General features: G+C 40.1%; 1 protein-coding gene across 3 annotated transcripts in view; it reads right to left on the bottom strand.

Annotated features, from left to right (window-relative positions):
- Positions 1-2,327: 2,327 nt before the first annotated feature.
- The window catches only part of LOC105938032 (RNA binding protein fox-1 homolog 2), a 75,067-nt gene continuing 55,876 nt past the window's right edge, over positions 2,328-21,518 (bottom strand). The window contains exons 7-13 of one of the 3 annotated variants that reach the window (XM_036148383.1): positions 13,984-14,071; positions 12,977-13,030; positions 12,727-12,880; positions 11,677-11,719; positions 7,109-7,206; positions 6,907-6,982; positions 2,328-5,444 (exon numbers count right to left, since the gene is read on the bottom strand). In XM_036148383.1, coding sequence (XP_036004276.1) covers positions 5,400-5,444; positions 6,907-6,982; positions 7,109-7,206; positions 11,677-11,719; positions 12,727-12,880; positions 12,977-13,030; positions 13,984-14,071 — 558 coding nt within the window. In that variant the 3' untranslated portion in view covers positions 2,328-5,399. Of the gene's footprint in view, positions 5,445-6,900; positions 6,983-7,108; positions 7,207-11,676; positions 11,720-12,726; positions 12,881-12,976; positions 13,034-13,983; positions 14,072-21,518 lie in introns of those variants that run through there. The other 2 variants (XM_036148382.1, XM_036148384.1) reach the window with 2 other exon arrangements.

The following is a 21,518-nucleotide window of genomic DNA, read 5'->3' as shown; positions in this document are numbered from 1 at the left end:
AGAAGGACCCGTTGCTCAGTGTTGTCTTTTCAGATGAAACTTACATTTTGCATTCCTTTTGGAAATCAACGTGCCGCAGGTTAGAGGAACTGAACCTAAGCTGCTCGATTTCCAGCGGATGAATGACTTAGATGAGCTGAAGGAGCTTCCTGAACAGCTCAGCAGTCAGGCTGATCACCTCCATGATGCTCTGCATCGATGCAGTGATTCATGGAAAAGGGAGGCCCGACCAAGAAATGAGCACGGCTTCTGTACCATACATGGATAAACCTTCCAGTAGGCCCACATTTTTGCATTATAGGTCTCATGTTAGATTTGAATTTTCAGAGGGATGTTATTTTCTTCTTTTATTAGCTGCAAGCAATACTCAAAATCAAAAATAGAAATAAACATGCACAACGAAACAATGACCTTTACTTCTTGAATGGAACGACTAATCTAATTTACTGACATGAACCTGTATGCACCACTTGGACCACTCTCAAACACCAGAAACCTCACCCACACGCTGCACTGTGAGAAAGTGTCGCAGCTTAGCCACCAGAGGGCGACATGGAGACATCTCCTGTGTTTATGAGACGAGCACTGGCACAGGCCATTACATTGCAGTTGTCACATCATTGAGATAGAAAGTTCCGTCATAGATTCAAACTACAGCAACAAACAGGGGGATTTAAATTAGATCATTGTATTCTTTTACTCCTCAACTGAGAACTGATTTACTACCCACAAAGGTCAACGCATAACCTCATTAAACTCCATCCCTCACACTCTCCCCCTCTTTATCAGATACTCTTCATCTATTCTTCCAATTATCCCAACTTCAATTACTGTCGGAAAAGCACGCAGCATCAAATCGGCAATTGGCCTCTCGTGCATTAGAGCAATTAGTGGGGATATGAGCTTTCCTGCCACAGCCAACTCATTCGCAGCCATTAAAGCTCCACATGCAATTAAAGCTTGTTCCACATTGCTGCCCCCTTGGCAGCGACGAGGAAAAAGTCCGGAGGTGTTTGGAGCAGCTCGTCGCGGAGAGGAATCTGTGAGCAGAGGTGGAGACGGGGGGGTGGGGGGGGGGGGGGAACGCCTCTGCAAAGGCAGGCCAGCCGAGCCGCTGGAATCCAGAGCAATTGCTGCTTCCATCACTCATCCGGGCCTGCAAGAGCTGAAGCTCCCACTGAGAGGTTGCTGGACAGTTCCTGGAGTGATTATTAGTTTTGCAACGGCCTGTTTAAGTTTCCCACCGTGTTAAGCCAAAACCTGTTTTGCCTTTATGTCTTTGCAAAAAGCGCAACGTTATCCTTGAACTTTCTCACATTACGATCACAGACTTCAGTGTATTGGGGTTGGCAGGCGATGGAGAAGCACAAAGCAGCTCATCAGGTATCAGAAGGAAAAGGATGCTTGCATGGCAGCAGAGTTTCTTTTGTAGCGCCTCTAAATCAACACAGCTTTGGTCACCTCCAGCCGTAAAAGGTTTTAGAGCATGCCTCTGTAGCAGCTTTAAACATCCAAAGACTAAAATCTCTTTGTTGCCTCATTCTGTAACTCAAGCTTGGATTTAATGGCGTCTGAACACCTTTTTAATCACCCAAGAGGTTCTACATTGGATTTAGATCTGGACTTTAACTACGCACTTCTAACAAATGTGCTGTGAACTAAACCAAAGTGTTTGAAGTCACTCCTCAGGGGCCGATAACCTGCATGCTTTGCTTTAATTCCCTTTCTTTTGGTTCAACACCCCTGAATTAAATTAGAGTCTATTAGCAGGCCTTTGCAGAACTTGATATGTTGAGGAGGCGACAGAAGCGGAGCAGACACATCTAAAACATACGGCCCCCAGAGGACTTGAGTTGGACAGCCCTGGTCTAAACCACTCCGTTGCACCTCTGGCTGTATGTTCAAGGTTTCTTTAAAAATATTTTTTTTCATGCTACTCTTCCATAAAAGGCCAAATTTGTGGCGTGCACAACTTCGTGGCTGTCCTGTCAGCCCGTTCTCCCCTTGAGCTGTGGATCTCTGCAGCTCCTCCAGTTCAAATGAGCCGCTTGAACTTTATTTCTATGTACCGACGTGAAAGCGGCTGATTTAAGCCACAAAGGATTTCATATTCGCTGCTCTTCAACGTCCTGTACTGCATCGTGTTGGTCCATTCTAGAAAATTCCAATAAAGCAGATTTTAGCTTGTGGTTGTGGTGTGTTACTACGCAATAAGGTTCCAGGGATGTGAATATTTCTGCAAGGGTGCTGTGAGTTGGGTCATGGGAAGGAAAGGCTTAACCCAAAAGTCTCCGTGAAAAAGGCGCGAAAGCATTCAAAGACCAGAATAAAAACCAAACAGTTTATTTATTATATACATTCAATAATAATGAAGAGAATAAACAGAAGGCAGACACGAGGATGGCAAAATAAAACATCATGAGAAAATACACTTATTTACTTTCACTTATTAAAAAAATCACTTGGATAAATGAGCTTTTAAGAGCATGTGAAATAGAAAAGAAACCTTCACATGCAATTCAAACCCATTTATGAACCGCTGTACAGACTCCCACTGGACCGGCTGGCTGGATAGGAGAACTTTTGCCCTTTCTGTGCCCTTCCACTGTGCTTTTGTGTGTGTGTTTCGTCTTTTTTGCAGCTTTCCAAATACGATTTGCCCCAATTAGCAGATATGAGAACACGCAAACACATCATGTCCCTGCAGCTGCCCTTTACAGGACCTGGAAACAAAGCATCTGCCAGCTGGGTGAGTGAGCTGGACTCTATGCAGGGGTCTGTGTGTGTGCCAGGCTCTAATCATACAGCAGCTAGATGAACCAGATTTAACTTTACATCCAAAACGACCGGAGTTTACCACCACCACCACCACCACGACAGAGGCACGGGGCAGAGAGCCCCCAGATTACTGCAGAGGACTGAACTCGCCATCCTGTCTTCTCCGGTTCCGTCTGAACACGTCACGCCGGACCTTCCCTAACATTCCCCGTCACTCCCGTCGCCGCGCATCACATCGCAAAAGCTCTCCCCTCTTCCTGCTCCGTAAACACTCCTCCAGCACTAGGATTTGAATTCATGCACAAATAAAAAAAATTATATATATATATATATATATATATATATATATATATATATATATATATAAAGACCGAAACCCTTCCTCTCTCGCAAGAGCATGCATAGCAACACTTCTGATAATACTCGTAAGGAACAGTAAGACAAAAAAAAAAAAAAAAAGGGAAAAAAAAGGAGGTAATGCTCGTCAAAAATACTCATTGGACCTACTGCACACAGTTTCACAATCATACGAGAAAAACAAAAAGAATGGCACGCCTCTCGTCATGCTGGTCCCTTCCGCCTTGAGCGTGCCGTATCACCTCCCCCCAGAAAATCAACGGGGGGGGGCGTTGTTGTTCTGTCAGCTAATGATTAATGGACTCCGCTCCTCACCTTCGCCGCCCACATGCCGGTTTATCAGTCACTACAGGTGGACAGCCTTGGACCCTGCATCCTCTCACTTCTACCTGTCTTTCTGTATGAATGCATTTTCCTCTGCAAGCACATCAATGTGCAAGAACCCCCCCCCCACCCCCACCCCACCAAAGAAAGAAAACAAAACAATCCTTAATAAATTAAAGGTGAGAAGCAAATTCCTTTCATGTATGCAAATCACTGCAACCTTTTAACACTTATTCTTTTTGCTTCGATGACATTTCCCGGGCCGCAGCAGGATACAGCCTCAACCCACTGGGTGAAGTATTGCAAAAGTGAAAGCAAAAAAAAATGAAAATAAAAACACACATGAAGAAAGAAGAAATACATGAGGACCAAAAAAAAAAAAACATGTGACATCTTTTTAAAAAAAAAAAAAAAAGAATAATAATCTTTGGAACCCAACAAATAAGAAAAGCAAATAATAGCAGTAATATAGCGAGATTCAGCCGGGGGAACTTGGTAGTCCGCTGTTTTCATGACGCCTTCAGAGTCACCGGAAGCAAATAAATCAAAAACAACATGATGAGGAGCTTTAAACTACAGAAAGCTAGTGATGAAATCCTATTTTTATTCCTACTTCATAATATTACTGGGATCTCTACATGCTGCTGGATTGTAGTGCAGATTGTTCTGCAGCGTAAAAACAAATGATTTCCCTTGTATTTCGCTCCTGCTTGGCTGCACCTTTTCTCCTTTGAGTTCTGCTGCATTTTGTCCATCTGATCCGCCCATTCGCTGCCGCTGGAATGTCTTCACGGTCAAGGACACGGAAATGTACAGGGCTCCTTTTTTTTCTCCCTTCCTCTTGTTTGAGATGGAAGGAGCAAAAAAAAAAAAAAAAAAAAGCGACAAGGGGGAAGCGCGCTGAACTTTCAAAATGAACACAATTGCAATCACAACGGCTACTGATGAGTAATTACTGAAGAAAACAACCCTGTTGCAGAACAGAGGTTTTTTTTTTTTTTTAAATCACAAGGTCTCTATTCAGCTTCTTATTAATGGTAGTAAACCAAAAAAAAAAAAACTGAGGTAATGCAGAAAAAAAAGTGTCTTTCCTTGTCACTTTCAAATGATTTGGAGAACTGATTATCTTATTTTTGGGTTTTCTTGAACATATTGAATGAAAATGACAAAGAATGCAGTGGAATATAGCTCAAAGCAGTGGTTTCCCATCATCGAAATGAAATAAAGAATAAAAAAAAAAAAAACAACGGATAAAATCCTATACCTCCTGAATCAAGTACTTCGTTTCACCTCCCTCCCCCATCACTGGATCACTGATAAGCCAGAAAGACGACTGCGGTGGGTCTATGCTCCGTGTAAATGTCAATGTAGTGTTTAAAAACAAAAGTACCTTTGTACATTAGTGCTGTAGCATCTCAGCCGTTCAGTTCAGTCCAACACTGGGAGACAAAAACAGGATACTTGGTGCTGAATGGAGCTGTAAAATGGGCCGGGTTGTGTGTTACAGGGCAGCTCATAGGGGAAGAAAAAAGGGCTTGTAGTGTTTCGGGTCGCAGCGGAACCGAGGTCCCTTACCGTCTGAGTCCTGTAGTGTGTGTATATTAATTTCTTTTTTTTTTTCTTTTTTCATTTAAACAATCCCAAATCCTGCTCTGAAGTTCAAATCGGCAGGCTCCAGCTTCATACGTGGGAGACACTCATGGCGGGCCTTTTCCTGGTTTTTCTTCCCGACAGAAAAAGTTACAGAGACGGTTTGGTTTTGGTGATGTGGCAGAGGCCACAAAATGAAAGAGAGGAAGAGAGGGAAAAAAAAAGTAAGAGGTGAGCTGTCACTACTATAGTCTGCCTGCAGATAAAATGGAGGGGAGCTCCTGCCAAACGCGGAGCTTCAGAGGGAGTTTTGGACCAAAGTGGAATTCCTTGGAAGCGGTTTTGTGGCTTTAGTAAGGAGCAAACCTACTGTATCCCGCCCGGTATAAACTAGCCTGAAAGACAAACAAGAGACGAAAATTAGACCATTATAAAAATGTCTACATTTATTTGACTCTTTACAGGGCTCCTAACAATTTTATGTTTCAAAATCCCTTTTTTTCCCAGAGGCAATTTGGTACATTTTTCTGTCATGGAAAGCCTTTTTAGCCATCTGTGATACTTAGAACATTTATGGATTTGATTATATGCAGGCCATCTAAATCATAGTTTATTTTACAAAATGATACAAATGGAATTTCATTGTTTTTTTTTATGGCATTCAAACTGTGCCCAGATCAATAACCCTTAGTAGAAGCATCTAACTGGCAAAAAGCAATGAGTGATGTGATTCCTTGTTTAACTAGTGAATAAAATCTAAGTTGTGATGACCTAAGGCAAAGATAAAGGTCATCGTTTAAACATACATCTACACCATAAGTCCCATATTTTTCAGAAATTCCGAATTTTATGTATCTTTTAGAAAACGGGACAAGAAATAACATCAGGACACTAACTTTTTTTATTCTCAGTTTAATTTTTTCCAGACTTATCCTAGTTTGGAAGATGTTCCAATAAAATTTCAGACAGCGTAAGAATCCCGTCTTTCCTCTGGGAGATGATACGGTCAAGGGGGGCTTTAAATCAAAGCATAGAAAGACTTGACCGATCCGCTCTCCTCTCACCATAAATTAACTTAACCAGAAATGTGACCAGAATCGACCAATTTCCAGCCCTGACCTGCTATGACCAGTGACCAAAAAAAAAACAACAAAAAAACCTTGTTCATTCAAACTAGGTTAACTAAACGCAACACTTTTCAGTGTCAAAGTGGTTACGGTGTGAAGATGACTCAAACTTTGCTTCTAGCTAGGCATGTGCAGCGAGGTGATTAAAATAAAGCCACAAAGCAGCGGGCTAAGAAGCTATTCAGAGGAAAACAGGAAGTTTTTATATAAACCTGTCAGCTGTTTATTCAGGCTGCTACACAGAGCAAGAATTTATCAGGTTCTGGTCATTTCATCATTCCCCATTCTGTCCTTTTGCAGTTTTGGTAGTTTCGTGCCTGATAAGGAGCCGTCCGCCAAAGGAGTTGTGCCCACCATGGGGATGTTTCATTGAACTGGCGAAGGAGAAAAATCAACCAGAGGCAAACTTCAGTTGATACCAGGAAGGCTTGAACGTATTACAGCAAATTTGCTTTTTTTTTCTTTTGAACTTTCCATCAGTCAGTCATGGAACATTGTGGATTTGAAAATGCTGTCAAACCTTTTGGAAATCTAAGAGTTAGGGGTTAATATTCTCTAGGTAATACACACAGAGGCTGATGTTTACAGTGTTATCATGCTAATTGGTCACTCTGGTTGAAGACAAAAAAAAAACAACTGGTTATGGGAAAGTGGTGATGCATTTCTACTTGCACAACCCTTCTAGCTCAGACAGTACAACTCATTCATGTCCGTGAGTCAGATGACTTACCATGGCTCCCACTCCGTAAGCAGCAGCAGCTGGAGTTAAAGCGTGGTACGGATCTGTAGTGTATACTCGGCCATAACTTAGAAAAACCAAAACACAGAGAACAAAAGTTAGAGCGGTTCTCTCCTCATCTCAGGATTACCCAGCCCTAAACTCTAGGACACGGTCCTGCAGGCATGTGGACGAGCGTCTGGCCTGGTCTCACCTGTCGCTGTATGCGGCTGCGGTCGCACCGGTTACGGCAGCAGGCTGGGCGTAGCGATACGCGGCGGCAGCGGCGGCAGCAGCAGCAGGATAGCCTCCCTGGAGACACACACACACACACACACACCTAACTGGCATGGCTCCAGGGAGGAAATGGCTACAGCGTCATTCAATACGTATGACCATGGTATAACTAATATATATATTTAAAAAAAATAAAAAATCAGATGTTAGACTTTACCACACAAAAGCTTCATTGTAAAATAAAAATGGCTATCTCAATTTTTTTTTAGAAAAAATACAAAGCACAATGTGTCAGTTTGAGACAGAGGAAGAGAAAGAGGACACTGAAGTGTCAGAATTACTGTATTACCACTATAAAAGGGGGGGGGGGGGGGGGGGGCAGAATGTTCAAACATCCCAGGAACAAAGAAAACTGTCTGGATGAGACAGGGGACTCACAGAATGAAGAAGAAGAAAAAAAAAAAAGAGTCTAATGGAGGCTAAACATTACAGCAAGGATGATGTTGATTAGACCTTTGTTACAAACACTGTTGGTGTTCTGTGGGATGAATTTAGGACAAATAGGAGATTAAAAGATGGAAAACAGAGTCAGACACACTCACACAAGCCCAGACAGACACCAAAAATCATCCAAGCCTCCAAGCATGAGCCAGAGTTAGAAACCCAACCTTAAATAAACAACAACAAAAAAAGAACCCAAACACCCCACTGCATTTGAACCTGACATGAATGTGAGAGCAGCAGAAACACCACAGCATCCTCTCAGCCTCCTGCAGGACGCCAAGCAGCAGCACAAGCAGAGGGGAGGGGGGGGGAGTGGGTTATTAGTGGGGAGGGGGGGCTCCTGGGGGAGGGGGAGGGAAAAGGAGGGGGGGGGGGCTGCAGCGTTGTAGTAGGCCCGCATGCAGCACTAATCAGCACATGCTTCACCTATTATCCTGGGGGAAAACAGCATGCTCTCCACGTCAACCTGAGACCCTGTAGGCAGAAGGCTTTAGGAGCTTCTCGCAGCACTTGCTGGCCAACATCGCTAAACCTAAACGCAGATCTATGAGCGATTAGATTTCACCTGTTAAAACTAAAATAGGTCCAATCAAATAAATATTTAAAAAAGGCTTTGAAGGCTAAAAATAAAAAAAAGAGATGCGATTGACCTGCATTTGTAACAGAAGCGTTGGAAACATTGTTTATATCTGCCACCATTTTTCAGGCTCATCATGAATGACCAAGAAATGTGACCAGACTGTTTGGATGAGAAGTGCAGATTTTTCCAATTGTCAAAAAAAATTGATGACGTAAACCCACCTTGGATTCTGGGTGTAATAATCGCTAATAAACACCAAAAACACCCTCTTGAATAAGAAGGCATGCAAAAATCCCAGATCTTTGCAGCTTTTCATCAGACAAACCACGCAAATGTATTTTTATTACTAACTGCATTATTTGGCGCACTCATATTTCTGACCGTAGCTAATTATAAAGAACAAAGTAAACACGTTATATTTAAGTCATATAAAATGATCAATTGAATCTTATTTGGTGCCAATTTATATTTGTGTAACGAATGCTTCAAGCGTAGTGTGTGCATTCTTGCATCCTCATGTGAATTATGAACCAGCGTCCAGCTTCAAGGTATTTATACTACCCAAATTTACCATTTTGTTTAAAACTTCGTCTAACGAGATAAGTGAGATATCGTCGGAGTTCTCTGAGAGTGGTTTTCCTCCGACCAGTCAGCTTTAGTCAGCTAGATGTTTTTACTTGATTTACACAGATGGTTTTTATTGTCTGCATAAAATCCCAGCTATTTTGATGGTACAGATATTAACAAAGCCACCAAATGCAGCTATTTATTATTTGTCTCAAAAACTACATAACTACGGATATATACGTTCAGACGTGGCCACATTTATTGGTACTTCTGGCAAAGATGTGTAGAAAATAGTTGAAATAAATTCCTATCTTACTGCAGTAGCATGACCTTAGTTTGAGCACATTTATTTAAAGAGGAACAAAAAACTATTAAGTAAATATTTTCAACAAAATAATTGGAGAGTCCATTTTTTACTTACTTAGCCCAGCGTTGCCTTGGGATAAAAAATGGATATAACACAGAGGCCCTTTTATTTTAGCAAACAGCTACAGGGCTGGACAATGACCCACATTTATCCAACCACCACAGGGTGGTGAGCAGGGTGGTAATGGAGGCAAAAATGTCCAAACCTCATGGTTAAGTGAAAATGTAGCAGAGAGTGGCATCTTGGGGGGTCACCGGGTCTCCATTAGGCCTCTGCGTACATGCCAGTCGGTTATTTGGAAGTGATCCCAGAATAAAAACAGCTTTTTTTGGGTGAGTTTACTAAACTGTACTGGAATGATGACTGAAACTGTGTGCTTTTGTCAGATAGGACTAATGACCCTTAGATTAAAGGTGCATAACCACATTATTTGACTTTTTTATTTATTTATACGTAAGTAAGATTATCACACCCTGCTGGCGTATTAGTTGTTATTTTGGTGTTTTACGCTTTGTTTTTGCCGGTAGATGGCGCGCCTGATTAGGTGGTTATTTCTAGGGTCAAAATGGACTATCAAAACACTATCTGGAGTATATAGCCTTATTTTATCATAATCAACTGGAATTTGGTCTTTTTGGTATAGGCATATAACGTGGCTATGCACCTTTAAAGTTTGTTTTATTCTATTCACTGATAACGTCCGCTTAGACGGCCCTTTGGTCAGTGTTGTAGTGTGGCCGACATCCCAAAGAGGGCGACGCTGCTCATCCTTAAGCGGAGAAAGACCACGATAGTTGTAAGAGAAATAATCATGGTGCAGGCATGCCAGATCAGGAACGTGACGTGGTTCAACCACAGTCCGGTGTAGGATTATTTTACACTATTTAATGACGACAAGTATGCAAAATGCACTTTATGTTTAAGAACTGAACTGCATAAAGAATCGACAAGCCTCTAAAGTTGCCACCTAAATAGCTCCCATACAGCCGTGCTGCATGGCAGAGCAGCGACTTCCCAACCAAGACTTATTGATGTGCTTGGAAGGCGATGACAGAAAAGTAGAGGGCATTAGGCCAAAGAAGTTGATGGAGAGGGCTTTTGTGAGGATTATAAGTGTCTCACATATTTCATTTTATTCATCTTATTTGTGTATCAGTATCTCATAATGTCATGTTTTGTTATATTTTATAAATCTGGCCAAGTTTAATAATGTGTGAGAAAACCACACATTTTTGTTTATTCAGTATTTAAGATGTAATGATGTACCTCTTTTTAATTTCAGCATGTTGTAAAAAAAAAAAGGAAAAAAATGCCCTTCATGTTATGGAATGACCCCGCTGATACAAGAGAAGATTCAGGTTTTTAGGGAAATCGCTGCTTATCAATTGAATGTTAATGGATGAGGGTGAGATCAATCAACTTGTATCCCTAGTAGATAAACAATGTATTAACAGCAGGGTTACCAATAACTGTGTAACTGGGAGTTTTTTTAAAACGCTTTCTGAACATGTCATTTTTCTTTGACTGCTGATATAAGGAACTCAAATTACGTTCGACTTTTCAGAAATGTTCAGTGTGAGATTATTCTACTGCAATAAAAGCTGAATTTATTTACATGCATTTTACACATCTTTAAAACTAACAACTGTGACCAGCACCGTAAATCTAATGCCAGTATGCTAACCTCACGCCATAAATGCAGGATTTAATCTTTTAATGCCAGCAACAAGACTTATTAAGTATATATATTTTTTTTTAGAACAACCAACCAGACAAAAGAGACCAGGTTCTCTTTCGAATAGATTGGGAGGAAGAATATGAACACTCATTTTTAGTAGTAGTTTAGTGAACAAACACAGAGTTCCCCCCATTTCCAAAACTGGAAAGATTGAGTGAGTTAGTAGAAAAATAAAGCAAACTCCAAAGCATTTTCTTTACAACTAAGAGACGACATGTTCCAGATCAGATCAGAGGATGATTCTTAAGATCAGAGGAGGTAGTAAAGTCAAACAATGCACACTGTAGGTTCGATGGTGAGGTGACCCTACCTGAGGCAATCTGGGACTAAGAACTGAGTCCTGTAACACTAGTCTATAGAGAGAACAGAAACAGCCGTTGTCAACCTGGATACACACACGCTCACTCACACTCACTCTTACTGATGCACACTGCAGCATCCACCCACAAAGCAGCCTTTGTAGTGGTGTTTCAGATCCTCCATCCTATGATTAAGATGTTCTTCTTTTTTTTTACTAGCTCAAATTATTTTTAAACCCAGACAGATCGGTTTGTGCCACTATTTTTACTACAAACAAAAGGCCTCGGGCACGAATCCTCTTGCATGTTGTGCAAATTTGTGACGCATTTAACCAGTTCCACCATAACACAGGCAGCTCTGTGCGGTGCATGACTGGATGCACATGCAGAATCACCCACAGAGGGGGGGGAAAAAAAAAAACACAGAGCAGAGAGAAGGCCGTGGGGCAGGGACAGAGATGACGTGTCGTTTGGAAGTGCATTTACTTACATATAAGTCTGCAGCTCCGTAAAACCCATCCTGATACACCACGCTGAGAGCAGGGGAACATGGCAGATGTAGAGAGAGGATGGGGGGAGGTGGAGTAGGAGGGTACAGGAGGGAGGGGAGGGGTGCAAACGGAGCGGTGCACAGTCCCAAAAAAAAACCCCAAGGTGGATGAGGATCACAACACAGCATAAACAAGAGAGGGAACAGAAAGGAGAAAAACAGAGAAAAAGTGTTATTCCACACCCATGCAGCATGCAGAGGAAATACAACTTCCACTTAAGCTCCACAAGTCTAGCTAGAAACTTTCAACATTTCACTCCGGGGGCTAATGTATTAAGTTCAATGAACTAAAATGGGACCATAAAGCGTGACTGTTCCCCTGCTACGAGAGAACCAATGCAATAAAAGGCCCCTTCAAACGGGTCATTTTAAAAAGGGAATGATGTCTGAGGGTGGAGCCGACTTGGAGAGGGTATTTCCTGCATCCTCCAATTTCATCTTCCTGAGCTGAGTTTAATCATATCACAGCAAGTAACAGCTAGGCCGTAAATCATTCAAATCTACTTTGATCGGAGTGTAAATGCAGCCGCAACCCCATTAGCCCATCATCACAGCACAATGACATGCACAGTACACAGAAAACAGGCCGAGGCAAAACTGGTTCATCTGTAGCAAACCTGGGTACAAGGTGACTGTATCGTGACTAAATGTGCCTGATGTGTGCTTATGCAAATCTGCTGACCGGGGTGTCTGTTTATTCAAATCACGCAGAGGTGCAATCCGAACCAGAGTGTAACTCTGCACTCGATTGCTTATTATTAACAGGCTGAAAATCTTGCAACCTGACAGCTGTAAAAAAAAAACGTGAATAGTTGTCGAGTGTGACAATTGAATGAGCATCTCAGTCAGACAGAGACCTGGGCAAACAGATTTATTCAAGCACTACATAAAACAGGCCTCATTAAAACGTTTCATTTAAAAGCCAGATATCCTGGATAGCTGCACATGTGAAGTCAACAGCTGTTGACAAACGCGGCAGATTTTCATTACCCAGGGTAGGCTGGGATGGCAGGCTGAGGCACGGCAGCCCTGACGGCGCTGTAGACGGGCCGGCCTCGGCCCCTGAGGTGGGCGCCGCGGAAAGCTGCTGCTGCTGTTGTGGCTGCCGCCGCCGCTGCTGCAGTTGGGTAGGGAAAACCGGGGACTGGAGGAGAACGAGTAGAAAGGTGGTTGTTGAGGACTCCGGTGTGCAGTGCATTAAGGGAAAGATTAGAGCGTCTCTGCGTTTAGTTGACCGTACCTGCGTAGATCTCTGGTCCATACACAGCTCCCACCATGGGACTTAGTTTCCACCCTGCTGATGGTTACAGAGGCGGGAAATGGTAGACAATGAAACAAGGCAGTTTTAAAAAAGGAGCAAGCCATTAAAAATCTAGGAAATTTGACTTTATCCCCTATATTTAATACAGCAAATAGCAAATCACCATGTAATCATATTAACTTAGGGTTGCATGCTAACAAACATTAACATAGCAGACAGTGTTAGCTACTGTTGGATATAATTATATTACCAGAATCCAAGTTAATGCAAGCATATTACCAATTGCATATTGCTAAATTTAACTGAGCAGTTAATGTTAGCCAATAAGCTATAAGTAATTGGTTAGCTAGTTCTAGTTAGCATATTATCTAATGCTAGCATACTATAGAGCTTCAGCACTACTGTAACAAAGATTTAGTTACTGTAACAAAGATGTTACAGTAACAAAAATTATAATAATCATGTTAACCAATGACGACATATTACTACATGTTAGCATTGTAGACTGTATTAGCTACTGTTAGTTAACATGCCATTAAAAGTATGTTAGCATCTTATGGTTTAATGTTCTAGAATTTCAGTTAATTATATTTTCTATTTTCTGCTCAAGTTTTATATTCTGCAACTCAATATGCTTCCACTGTGTTTTTTCAACATATTTCTCTATTTATTTTTGTTCTTCTTATCTTGCTGCAACTTTGTACTCTTTACCAAAGACGTCTGCTTCAGGTTAGCTTCTTCATCAGTTTAGCAATTTAGCTCATTTTTTAAAGCAATTTAATTTCTTCTACACAATCATGTTTCTGCCATGACAGCTTAAAACACCGCAGAACAGATACTTCCATATTAAAACTATGTGTATGTGTGTAATTAAACATTTGAAGTAAACAGCAAAGACGATGTGGGGATTTATGTCGAATTGTCTCTCCCTGTGTGCTGGTCTGACTTTTAGATTTTGTGGGTGTGCGCGTCACGGCTGTTGTTACCATAGGGCAGCGTGCTGAGAGCCTCTCCATTAGGGTAAGGGCTGACGATTTTCTTGTTAGTCATCACCCTGGCGGTGGCATTATTCACCTGGGGGATTGGAGAAGCAGACAGTCAAGCACACAGACAACAGAGGAAGAGAAAATTAGTACACAGACTAAAAGATTTAGGCCAAGGCTAATGTATATGTTTGCTTTAACTGGAACAATATAACTAATGTGCATATTACTGATGATGTCTGCCTGAGACTATTTTATCCGTTGTGTTGTTAAAAATGATTATTAATGAAATTTGGTGTTGGGTTTTCTTCCCCCCATGTAAACATCTATTTTTTATTTTTAATCATTTTGTGCTATGAAGCTAATTTCTAATAGAAATGATAACCTGAGAAACATTTTAAACAGACCTTATTAAGAAAACCATCACAATATTATTTGTACTTAAGAGCCTACTGGGGGATGCAATCACAAATTCAATAATATAGATCTGTCAACATTGTCTTTCTAAAGGATGTAGATTTAAGATTTTCCTTGCTTTTTTTTGCTTTATCATTTAGAGCAATTTGTCATATCAGATTTTCAGCTCGACAAGCTACATGAATGGGCTGGTTATAAACCCAAAAATCTGTTCCCTCTACTTAATACCTCTACCTATTTTTCTGGGCAGAGGTATTATTGAAGAAGACTTAACCTTAGCCATTTTCCTTATCAGTGAAGTCAGAGGAAGCTCTAAAGGTTTAGGGAGCTTCTAAAAAGGAAGCTGTATTCAGTAAAACACAGCATTAAGGCTGCTAAATATGAGAGAGTGGGACTCTCAGCAGATAATGGGAAGGCTAAATGTTTTACAGTGGAGGTGCTCTATTTTATTCTTTTAAGTTTTAAGCTTCAGTCTGTCATTAACAATTCCAGATCTGGAAATTAAAGTCTTTCAGAAATCTCAGAGTTAATCCTAGAGTCTGCATCGGGTAGGAAATCAACACAGAGACTGCGGTTTCCAAAAAACGATGCAAACCATGCAATTTGTTTTAAATCCAAATGAAAAAGGCTAAAGACCGTTTAAACTCTGCAAGCATTTTTGTTTAGTTTATTATTTTTTTTGTCCCTACCTGCCTCATGTGTAATTAATCTTTTATGATTACGGTTTATAACTGGTTAATCTAATATAATTTATCATTATGGGAAGGCTATAAATAATTTTACTCATTACAGTTCTTAAAGAGAAGCTAATAAATAGGAACTTGGCCACAAATATATGATCGGTGAATCTCTACATTATACACATGTACCCTAAAGAGCTACAGAGAGTAATAAGCCAGTTATACTCTATGTTTTCTAATGTTTAGAGCCTGACTAGAAACTAATCATTGTCATCTGTTTTCCCTAAGCAATAATAAAAGAAAATTATACGATTGCTTATTTAATGCACCATTCGAGCATTAGCAGTCAGCGGTTTGGTGTTTAACCAATAAACATCACTTAAAATGTGCCCATATTGAAACATTAAAAGGTTAAACTAAACAAAAAGGTAGCGCCAGTGAAGCCCCGTGTTTATTATAACAGAAGATTATGTCTGCTGCTTTGTTGATTCGGTGACTATCTGCAGTCAGGGTTTAAACAACCTTGGCCTGTTCAACATGTGTGATAATATTGGGCTTGTAGGAAAAACTGTTCATCATCCATGTGAATAATACAATAAAAATAAAAACTTCAAACGAGGCTAATTCTGCCAGTCGAGTATTATTGGGTCAGTTTTTTGAGATGCTGTCTGAGCAGCGTTTTAGGAGTAAAACCTCACAGATGTGCAGTAAATCGATATTTTACCAGTGATCACTTAACTCTGTGTCTGCGTTTGCTGTTTGAGCGTAAAAGTGGATGGAGGTTGTTAAGGTGGTTTTCAGTCATGCAACAAAAAGCAAGCTGTGCAGAATATTTTTGGTGGTTTGCTATAAAGAGATGTGAGAGATTGCAAAGGAAACTGAGCTGTATGTTTTTCAGCATGCACAGACGACCATATTGGGGCCTTTATTAATGGTGTGGGCATGTTTGGTGGATGCTTGGTGTTATTTCAGCCCATTTTTTTAGCTTTTCTATCCGAGATGGCAGATAATCTCCTCTCTGCGCTTCAAAGGATCCCACTTTGGTCCCTTGATGTATCCTCATTTTCCTTTGATGGGCTTTAAGAGAGGGAGACTGTAGCTCTCCATTATAGCCCACCCTGTCTGGGAGTGCTGCCGAAGTTGCACATTTGACTGTTTGGAAAGCGAAAGATTAATGACCTTTTGGCAGGACTCAAAGAGAGGGCGCGCTTGCATGCGACAAAGAAGGAGAGCACGAGAGACAGGCCGAGGAATGAGAGTATTCGCGCATGCACACACACAGCTATCCCATTTAGGAGACCATTAAAGCCTCGGCTGCTATTCGCTTTGCCTCCCCTGGTGAGTCATGTTCTTCATCTGCAGTGTTTCATTCAAATGGAAATGAGGTTTACCTCATTTTTCCCTCATTGCAGATGACAAGGTCAGTGGCGAATGATTGAATTAGCCTAGCTAGCCTGTCTGACACAGCTGTCCAGATGTTGCAGAATAGAACGTTCCAAAACTAAATCAACTGAATCAAAATTGTTTCAAACGAAGGCACATTTGGTCTATAGATGTTACGAAGGTACTATTAAATGAGCTTAGTTTGAGCGACCAGTTTGTTGTTCTTTTTGTAAATGGTGAGTCTGGATACAGCGCCATGCAAAAGTATTTACACCCACTGAACTTTCCTCATTTTATGTCCCAACCACTATATGTAATGTATTTAATCAGGGTTTCATATGATAGACCAACACAACTTAGTACAAGAATACTGATAAATTGTTTTCCAGATTAAAAATAATAATCTGGAAAGTGGGAACTTGCATTCCTTCTTCCATCAGGACCGTCTGTGGTCCACAGCTCAGTTGGAAGAATCCGTCAACAGAGCCATTATTTGTGCAATCCCCAAATTTCATAAATTGTTTTTAGAAGAGTGGCAACAGAAAGCCATACGAGGTCCTGTTGGTCGTTTACCACAAGCAGCGTAAGGGACACATCAAGAACGTGTTCAGATTTTACATGCAAAACGCTGCATGTGAAGATGACGTTCCTAATTAGGACAATTACCATAAACATACACACCTTTGAAGGAATGCCTCGAAATGCACGACAGATTTTTATTTTTAAGTAAAAAGCTTAAAAAATCATGTATCATTTTATGATCACAACTTTTTGTTGGTCTATAAACTAGAATCCCAAAGACATTCATCACATGTTTGCGGCTGTGTAATTAAGATGTTTTGTTAAGGTGCAACCAAAATGGAAAAGTTTCGCTTGCATTCAAAACCTGCAGTCAAAACACAAATGTTTGTGTGTTCATGTGTGGTAAAACATGGCGGGTCTGTGGGGGATACTTTTTTGCAGCAGGGAATGGAAATTAAGAGTTGATGGGGCTAAGAACAGGGCAATCTTGGTGGAAAAGCAATTAGAGGCTGCAACGCTAACCCTAAAATACATTCAGTGCTACAATGGTATGTTCTAGCTCAAAGCGTGTTTATGTTGAAATGATCCAGTCAAGCTCTTGAATGAACAATGTGTAAAATATTTCAGTTTGAAGATGTGAAAAGCTGATAGAGACGTACCACAAAAGACCTGTGGCTATAATTACATTGAAATTCAATTCAATAATAGTTTAAAGGCGTTTCAAATAATTTGTGGAAAGGTGGTTCTAAAAAGTATTGACTTAGGAAGGTTGAATAGAAATGCACGTGTCACTTTTCAGATTTCTATTAGTTAAAGGAACGTTAAATTCCATGCATTATTTTTACATCATAATCTTGTGCTACATTGTGTTGGCCTATCACGTCAAATCCCAGTAAGATGCAATAAGGTTTCTGGTTGTAACGCGTCAAAATTCAGGAATGTATAAATACTGTCCCAAGGCACTGTATATAAACACAGTAACAAGTGTATTTAGGTCATGCATAATCAATGAAAAGGGAACATGAACACATGCAAATCAACAGCGACCAATATGTAAGGCAAAGTGTTAATGATTCATAAAACATTCATTCTTTCTCATCCCACTGTTGCCCTCTCAGTCCAGGCTGGCCGATAAATCCGGACAAAAATCAAATCACATTTCCATATGAAACCAAACTTGTGGGGTTTACGTACCTAAAAGAATAAATGCAGTTTAAATGAAACATAAAAGAGAGGGAGAGAAAGAGGGGGTGCAAAAACATTTGTTGACAAAATTAATGATCATCTAACAAAAAGAATTGCACACGGCCATATACGGGTGCATCACATGACCCAAAGTGAGTTACAAACTAAAATAAATCACCAAAACAAATTCAGCCAATCAGCAAGCTTCAGATGCAGATTAGAGACCAATCAAAACAATCAGAGCACTCCCACATCAAACACACACGAGACAAAGATGAGACGGGAACGTTAGGGGTGAGGGATGCAGGTGAGAGGAAAGAGAGAGAGCCAGTCCGTATTCAGAAACAGGGAACGTAAAGATGAAAACGAGAGAAAATAAGTTTACACAAGCAACACAAGGAAAAAAAAAACAAAAAATAGACTGTTTAAAACGTATAAATACCAAAGTGCATCATTCAAATAAAGCAATTACATTTGGTGACCATTCTCCTGAAAAATCTCATTATATGTGGTGGGTTGAGAAACAGAGCACCAAAGGATGGAGGGAACCGAGAGAGAGAGAGATACAGAGGGAGAGATAAATGTCCAGCAGAGGTATAGTGAAAGAGAGAGAAAGCAATTCTCATTCCCAAAAAAAGGAGGAAAGTAAAATAAACATGAGACACTTTGCCAGGCATTAAAACTTTGTGTCACAAACTTAGGACCAGTACACTTTAACTACTACTACGTTACTAATACACAGACAATCCACTACAAAAAAGGAAAAAAAAAAAAGAAGAAAGAATATGGCAGCATAAGAAAGACCCAAAACAGCAAGGTAAACCCCATATCGGTTTAGAGATGCATATGGTTAAAAAAAATAAAAAAAAAATATAAAAAATAAAAAAACTAGCTTGATTGAGTGAGTGACAAGAAGTCAGTTGCACCAGCTCTTCATTACTTGAATATTTTGGAGGCGTTTTATAATCCAATTTGCTTTTAAAAAGGTTTCCAAACGATGGGCTTCTCTCATGAATCTAATATTACAAGATAAGACCAAACCAAATATTAGGTGTAACAATTAGAGTTATAACGACATTTTCTGGCAAGTAATCAAAGCACCAAAATCTGTCTTGTGAAACACTCCCCAGTTGTTGTCAGCGAGTATTTTCCTCTGACAAAGGAGGTGTAAGCATCATGCCCTCTGGATATATAGAACACCAAGTTAAAAGATGCTTAAAAAGCCTCGACTGCTTAAAATTATTTATGTGAAAGCATTGTGAGCAGCAGATTTATAAAATAAACAATGACATACAATGATGATGAGTTGTTAGTGCTACGAGAATACCGCGAACGGTTAACAAGTTACCCACCAAAACTAACGCTACCATCTGCTTTAGCGTCTCCTAATGGTGTTTAAGTTTGAGGGGGTGGAGTGGGAGTTTAATGAGTCTGAAGTCGAACTCTTGGGTAGCCTACTTAGTATAAAATAAGAGAGAAGAAAATAAGATTGAGCGGTAAGCGAAATAAGAATATAGCTGCTGGCTAAGTGTTAGCTGCTAAAGACACTGAACTTAGCATTGATGTTCAACTCGAGGCCTAATTTAGATTTATTTTTTGAAAAGGGTCGGACAGCTTTTGATCATTTTTATTTATACTTTTTTTTTAATTACATAACAGATAATACCACACTTCTAACACAGAAATAGTAAAATCCTAGTTATAAACTTTTATTCTTTTTGTGAAAACACAAAAAAATCTCAATCATTTGAATTTGGACCAATTGAAAATTAGGCAGCTAAAAACTGTAATTTCCGAACACGGCCTGGCATATTATAATTTCTATTACAGGTTTTGAACCAAAACACAGTTTTGCTCTAAAGAAAACTTAATTCAATGCAAACAAAAACATATCGTAAAAGTACTGTACTGTAAGAATCAAGTCAATCTGATTGAGCATCAATTAAACTAGCAATTGCAGGTGATTTACATGAAAGTTCTGACAAAACTTGAAACAATATTAAAAATGTCTAGCGTAACTAAACTAAATGTCTATCTAAATTAAACTTTTTTATCTTGTATACAACTGAACAGGATTGAAGCTCATCTTAGCTAGGAATGAGCCAAAGGCATGAAGGCATTGACACATCAACAAACAACCAGGTGTGGACATAATTACACGTCCTGACAACTTATTTTCTACTATTAACTGAAGGAAACCACAGACCCTGGAAAGAATGCCATGCAGACTCTGAAAATATTTAGACTTTATACTCAACAGGCCTAGCTAAACATGTGTATGGAGTGATGCAACAGCAGCTCTTAGCCAGCTGGTGTTAGACAACGTACGTAGCGGATGGCCTGCAAAACATTGGCCGTTTTGATTTTTAGTGATGCAACTTAATAACAATGATAAACTGCATGAGAATATTTATGAAAAACTGGTGCAACTCAGCCCAGGTCTGCAGCGTTATAATGTACCGGTAAATTTTAAGTGAAATTAAAACTTTTAAAATATACAGTGCCTTGCAAAAATACTCAGAACAATTGAATTCTTCCACATTTTAATAAACATTAAAAACCACATTTGTATTTCATTACACTTTTTTCAACATTAGATATAGTCTATGCATTAAGAGAACAATATATATTTCTTCCACTTCACCTAAAATCTCAATAGAAAACATTGAAGTCTGTGGTTTTCATGTGAAAAAAAATGGGGAAAAAGTTCAAGGAGTATGAATTATTTTGCCAGGCACTGCAGCTCCTTCAAATTTTCCTCTCAATGAGGCCAGTGTATACATTTATAAATTCTTTGCTTTGGCTACAGTATAAAGTCAGGCAGGGGTGTCACAGCCATGTTTGCCAACTTGGTGGGCCAAGAACTGTGTCTGGCCTTATGTTACGACATTAATCATATGCTTGCATGAAATCCTTTTGTTAAATCGGCAGTGGCTCAAATCTCAAATGCACAATGGCTCCAATTGCCAATTGTTTGAAATATCTTTGCCAAAAGCAAACAGGCTAGTTAAATAAAAAAAAAAAAGGGGGGAAAAAAAAGGAAATGCGAGCAGCCTTATTTGCCCTGCAGCTTTGCATTCGCTGAAAGAAACTGTAGGCAGCAACGGGGAGCAAAGCTTCACATCCTTTCTGATGGGTTTTATTATACGACGAGATGAATGCTACACATACCAAGTCCAATGGAAAATTAATGTGTCATTGCACGGAAGAAGGTGATTACATTCAGTCATTCCCAGTGAGGTGTTAATGACGTAGTGTGAACGGGCTATTACACTCCGGGTCCACCATGTATTATGTGTTCAGTCTTAAAGGGAAAGGAAGCTACGTGGGCCTGTGACACTGAAGATGCTG

The sequence above is a fragment of the Fundulus heteroclitus genome, chromosome 16 (assembly GCF_011125445.2).
Source record: "Fundulus heteroclitus isolate FHET01 chromosome 16, MU-UCD_Fhet_4.1, whole genome shotgun sequence".
NCBI lineage: Eukaryota > Metazoa > Chordata > Actinopteri > Cyprinodontiformes > Fundulidae > Fundulus > Fundulus heteroclitus.
This window is presented reverse-complemented; position numbering and strand designations above follow the sequence as displayed.